Raw genomic sequence first — 6,000 nt, 5'->3', positions numbered from 1 at the left:
ATTTAGAAAAAAAATATTATTACCATAGATGATGATAAATATTTTCTATTTATGTAAATTTCCCTTTTTAATATTACTTTTTATTGGATCTGCACAAAGCTTAGTACAGGAATATAAAATATATATCAGCTGGATGTATATTAATTAGTATAGGAATATCATGATGTCATTTCTGTTAGCAATATCAACTTTGGTATCAAAATATAGTTAAAAAATAAATGTAACATTTACTAATGTTAATTGAAATTCAAGTGATTATAGAAAAGTTGTGTACTTACAAAAAATTTGAACAGAAAATGAAAATTAACAAAGTGAAGAAAAAGAAAACACATAAGGGGACGAGGAGGGAAGGGGGGATACGGGTGTGATGCAGGCAAAAACTTGTTATAGATCAAAGTATTTTTTACAACGACGCAACTAATTCCTTGGAATGTTAACATCAAATTCGGGGAAAGTGAACTTCTCTTTTAAAAGTTGGATTGAGAACTATTATTACAATGCCATTGTTTGATTGCAAATCCAAACTTGCAGGAGTAGGTTGAAAAGAGCCAAAAGGAATTGAGAAGGATTGTGAGGTTGGGTTCGTAGTCATCGGCTATGATTAAGGAAAAAAAATGATCGATTGGGTTACGTAAAGGGGGTGCTAAAGGGAATTTCTGTGGTGGTTCTAGCATAGGCGGAGAAGTTTCCAAACTGAAGGGTTGAAACAGGAGAGGTAGGGTTACGTAAGTTACCTCCAACCAATGAAAATTTCCCATTCGTCTGAGATCCGCCATGAATATCAGCGGCTAAGGACCTTGCTGATGACGAAGGATCTCTGCCTCGGCTGCTCATTGTCACAAACATCTCTTCTATTCTCTTGGTCGAATCTGAAAACGCTACCATTTGGTTTCGAATCCATCCTGCTTTTCTTCTAGTTCATTGATCCGCTTCATCGATTCTTCCAAGCAGATTTGAAGTTGTGCTTCAACTCTTTTCAGTCCATCGACACTGGATTGAGCTCAAATTGTATCCCCCATACTACGACTATCAAAGACCGACGCCCTGATATCAAATTGTAGCAATTTTCTCTCCACGATATTGCAGAAGAAATAATTAAAAAAAAATCATATTATTTATATATAATTAAAATAAATTTTATGTATATGTATTGGGTTTTAAAAGGCGTTAATGAAAAATGAAGAATTACGACTTTTTCTAATGGTTATATCTTCTAAGAGTTGTGACTGACTTTTATGATTGGTTGTAACTTTTTCATTTTTTAAATTATGTAATAACTCTATAAAAGGTGATCATAAATCTTAGGTAGGTATACTTGTTTTCCTTGGAAGGATATTTTTAGTTCAAGTGGATGAATGATATTTTAAAATTTTTTCCTACCAGTAAAATTATTTTGGCCCTTTTTTTTCTATTTTTAAAGGAAAAATTACCTATTTATACTCTTTTATTTATCATATTTTTCATTACTCCCATCAATTTCAAAAAAATTCAAAAATCCTTTATTTTCATCCGTATACATTAAATTAGTAATCTGGATACATTAACTCTGATTCATAAATTATCTCTATGATCAATGTATCATACTTTAACTGTTACCTGCTGATACATAAAACCCTAATTAATGTATTCGGATTACCAAATTAATATATTCGAATCACCATCTTTTTAAGGGAATTCTGTAAAATGAAAAAGAGTAGAAAAAAATAGTAATTAGCCCTTTACACTATGTAATTTATGTAAGTTATACTTTTTAAAATTATGGATACTTTTTAAAGGCTGCGTACAATAGACCCTTGTGATCGGGACCTTCTCCGGACCCTATGCATAACGAGAGCCTTAGTGCACCGGACTGACCTTTTTATACTTTTTAAAATTATGTGATAATTAGTATAAAATGTGCCCCATAAATATTAGATAGCTAATTATACTTATTTTCCTTGAAGGATATTTTTAGAACAAAATATGGATGAATGATATTTTTAAACTTTCAAAATTTTTTACAAATAACCACTATAATAAATTTAATTGGACTCCTTAGCTATAGTCTGCACATTTACGGGCTTTAGCTATAATTTAAGCTGCCCCGTTTGTATAATTCAAGAGTATGTTTGTATAATTGATCTATTTTTGTATAAATTTGAAATAACGAATTTATACAAATACAAACATTTGAACTTTTGAAGGGGAGCCTTGGAGTAACTGGTAAAGTTGTCATGTGATCAGGAGGTCACAGATACAAACGTGTGAATTATACAAATTCGAATAGTAAATAATGCTAAATATTAGCGGCGAATTATAAATTAGCTAAACTATAGCTATGTTAACTAATTAACTAAAATATGTTTGCTTATTCTTGTAATTTTTCTTAAACAATAAAACACGTAAATGGATCAGTCCATAGAGCCACTGATCCAAGTCCCAAAACAAAAACAAAAAAGAACAAAAGAAATAAAGAGCAAGCGAAGAAAAAGCAGATTAGGAAAGAGAAGGGTATTTTTGTTCAATTTTTACATATTTTAAGAATATTTTCGATTGTTTTTTAAATATAAAAAAATATTATTATATTTGACTGATTTGAAACATAAGACAGTCATAGAAAAAAAATAAAAGATTGTCACATGAATTGAGATAAGACTGCAACAATTAACATTTCATGAAACTAAAAAAGAAAATAATTTTTTTTCTGATTTCATTTTATGTGCCAAATATCCACATAATATATTTAAATTATACATTACCTTGTTATTTGGGTAATGAGTTTTATAATTGACTAACGGGATAAAAAAATCATCTAGAATTAAATATAATATTAATTAATTTTTTTTGTAAAATTTATTTCAATAAATTGTATGATATTAATGGTCTGAGCACTTAATAGGTTGGATGACTTCATTTGTAGGTGTTAAGATCAAAAGTTAATAGGAAAACAATCTAGGCTAGGGTCTCTAAGCAATCACTTAATAAAAAAAAATGACCGAACAATGACAATTAGGAAGTGTGTGCTTCCGTGATTGAACTTTAGTTTTGGACGTCATACAGAAGTTGTAAAATTATTAATGTTTAAGTTAAATAAAATTATATTAAATATTTTAAAAATTTAAAATAAGATTATGATTGTTAGAGATAGATGTACAAATCAAGTGTGAATTCGAAATAAAGCTACTTGAGCTAAATTATATATTTAATTAAGAAATTTATTTTTATATGTATAAAATATTAATTTATAATCTCATAACTTAAGATAAAAATTTCAAATCATAATCTGAATCGACCTACAAAAATTATACAAGTTAAATGATTTGAGTTATATGCGATGATAACAAATTTTACATCATCAATGGAATAGACTCATCTTATTTTAAAAAATAAATAAGTACTACGATAAAAAAAATTAAAAATAATATATTTTGTATTAACAAGTTTTTTTTCGGCGTGCATTAACATTTTTTTTCGCGAGTACTTACCAGTTCGAAAACTATAAAAAAGACCCTGCGCATTGTAGAACTCACCACCATCATATTACGGGCCCGCGTATCATATCTGCTACCGGCGCATCTTTAGAGTACGCCGCCGAATTGCTGATCCTAAATGTCCGATGAAAACCCAAAACCCTGAGCCCTGCTTAAGTCTTCCGCTGATCTGTCTGCATTTTTCCAGAAAGAACTTGTTGGCTTTTTGAAGTTACATACATTGGTATTCTCAATTTTCCCGCCGATCAATCTGCTCAAGTAATGCTACTGTTCTTCCCATCCATTAAAAAAGAAAGAAGGAAAATTCGAGAACTCGTTGAAGTTACATGGGTATTCTTGGAACTCGTTGAACCCTAAATCAGATTATCTTGGAATTCGAGACCTTGATATTGTCAGATTAACTTGCAATTCTTGCATGCATTCTTTTTAAGAAAAAAATCAAGAACTTGTAGTTATTCTTAAATGCATACTTTAAGGAAATCAAAGAAATTGTAGTTTTCAAGAATATATTGGCATTGCACAAATCAATAAATTTTTAAAGAAAATTATGTTGTTATTCTCGCATGTGTGTTAAGGATGTTCAAGAATTTGTTTTTACGTTTTTTAGGGAGATGGGGTCAATTCGGTGAGGGTATCACAAGGGTTGTTGAGGAGTTGGTTTTCAACAGCCTCGATGCTGGTGCCACCAAGGTTTACTAATTTACCTTTTCACTGTTTCGATACTTTTATGATTTTACTAGGTAATGAATGGAAAGTTGTGGAGTTTTAGTTGAAGGCCCCACTAGAACAACTTAAATTTCTTTGGTAGTTCAATTATAAAAAGTTGTGATTTGTTTTATTTTGAATGAAGACTTTGTAAATGCACTCTGTGGCCATTTTCCTTTATATGGTCTAGATTTTTTTGATTTTGATTGTTTCTTAAAAGTTGAAAATTGTGCCATGTAAGAGAATGGGGAATTATATGTTTTCTGATTTTGTTAATGTTTTGAGGATCCATAGATGTGGGCTGCTGAGAATATGGCAAGTCGTGCTTATATGAGTCGCACAAAAGGCAGTGAACGGTGAGGTCTTCAATGAGTTCTTATGTTCCTTTGTTTGCAACTTCTGATGATGAGGTCATATCCTTTATATGAAAATTGATATACCTTTTCTCCTCGTCAGAACTTGAAACAATGAAAAAAGAATGTTATGGGGCTTCCCTGTCGTATGCTGTTCCATTCATATATCCGAACTCTATTTCTTTTTTCCATGAGATTTATAGGACTATTCTTTTTATGTTTGTTATTCTTATAAGTAGTGTACTCCTAGTTTGAACTTAGACCACTTTCCAGCAGGTATCTGTTGCTATAGGCATTGGGACCTGCTTTGTGAAGGTGGATGACAATGGTAAGTTTTAGTTTCTTTGACATTGATCTAATACATTTTGATTTGCAGAAAGTTCTGTTCAATTTATTATTTAATTCATCATCTGAAGTTGTACATTCTTTTGAAGGATGTGGTGTTTCGCGAGATGGACCGGTGCTGATGGGAGAAAAATATGATATTCTTTTTGCAAAATGTTGGACTGCCATCAACTTTTCTATTGTATTGATGTTGCTGTACATAATTTCTTTTGCCTGACAACTATGATTTTCATAACTTGGACTGATTGTTGTAGTGACAGTTTGTGTTCATTAGTTGTTGGTTTTTCCGCAGATGTTCTTTTATGCATTGTTTTGTGGTTTTACTTGTAATTGGGCAAAACTTGTACGGCTATACACAACACAAAATATTGATGCTTACATTTTGGTTTTGCTTTTATGATAAGATGTTCATGTACATCTCTTTCCTGGTGCTGCTTCATTTGCAATAAAATATTTTCTTTACCTGTACCCCCTCCCCAAAAGAAAAGGGGTAGCTTGGGGGGGGGGGGGGGGAAGAGGGAGAGAGAGATGAAATATATTTTTTATTGATCACTACTGTATGTAGAGATGTTTTGATTATTTATTCTAGCTGAAGTTGAGCTGGAACATACATATTGGTTCTTAGGTACTTTTAGCCCAGCTTATGGAGACATTGACGGAAGGTGCATTTCAGTTTCGCTGAAACAGGTCCAGTGTTTCACACGCCGCCTCCATGTTCTATTGTAATTCAGGTCAGTAGTACCTTCTAATCGATCTGCTCTGCTACACAATAAGTAATATGTTCATGAAACCAAAATACAAATATAGATGAGCCCTTCTTATCTGTCTTTCAATACAAAATGTGTACTCGAGATTGAGCACATATAAAAACAATGTTGTAGGTGTTATCATTTAACAAAACCTTTAAATGTAATTGTGTTCCTTATGTCTCCGGGAGTCAGAAAAAGGATACTGGCATGTACCAAGTGCCTCACAACTTGAATTTGAATAGGAAAGGACGTGGTTGTGCATTAGGCGTGCTAATTCACCTATGGAAAATCAAAATTCTGCCAGTGTAAACATATCTAAGTGTCTTTTACCAAAAAAAGGGTAAACGGATGTAAGATAGTCTTTTGTGAAATCTGAGA

The 6,000-nt window shown here is 31.7% G+C and overlaps 1 protein-coding gene across 1 annotated transcript; it reads left to right on the top strand.

The window, feature by feature from the left end:
* The first annotated feature begins 3,487 nt into the window (after positions 1–3,487).
* On the top strand, positions 3,488–5,227 carry LOC129871990 (DNA mismatch repair protein MLH3-like). The gene is made up of 4 exons (XM_055946813.1): positions 3,488–3,800; positions 4,078–4,160; positions 4,805–4,856; positions 4,963–5,227. The coding sequence occupies exons 1-4, from the start codon at positions 3,797–3,799 to the stop codon at positions 5,088–5,090; spliced, it is 267 nt and encodes an 88-aa protein (XP_055802788.1). The 5' UTR covers positions 3,488–3,796; the 3' UTR covers positions 5,091–5,227.
* The last annotated feature ends 773 nt before the right edge of the window (positions 5,228–6,000 follow it).

Source organism: Solanum dulcamara, chromosome 11 (assembly GCF_947179165.1).
Source record: "Solanum dulcamara chromosome 11, daSolDulc1.2, whole genome shotgun sequence".
Classification (NCBI taxonomy): Eukaryota; Viridiplantae; Streptophyta; class Magnoliopsida; order Solanales; family Solanaceae; genus Solanum; species Solanum dulcamara.
Note: the sequence above shows the minus strand (reverse complement) of the source record. Positions and strands in the feature narration are given on the sequence as shown.

What these genes read in the sequence shown, in the direction of transcription:
- LOC129871990 (XM_055946813.1), top strand. An exon ending in TCGATGCTGGTGCCACCAAG is followed by an intron (nt 4,161 to 4,804) that starts GTTTACTAATTT and finishes ACTTTCCAGCAG; the next exon opens with GTATCTGTTGCTATAGGCAT. An exon ending in TGTGAAGGTGGATGACAATG is followed by an intron (nt 4,857 to 4,962) that starts GTAAGTTTTAGT and finishes ATTCTTTTGAAG; the next exon opens with GATGTGGTGTTTCGCGAGAT.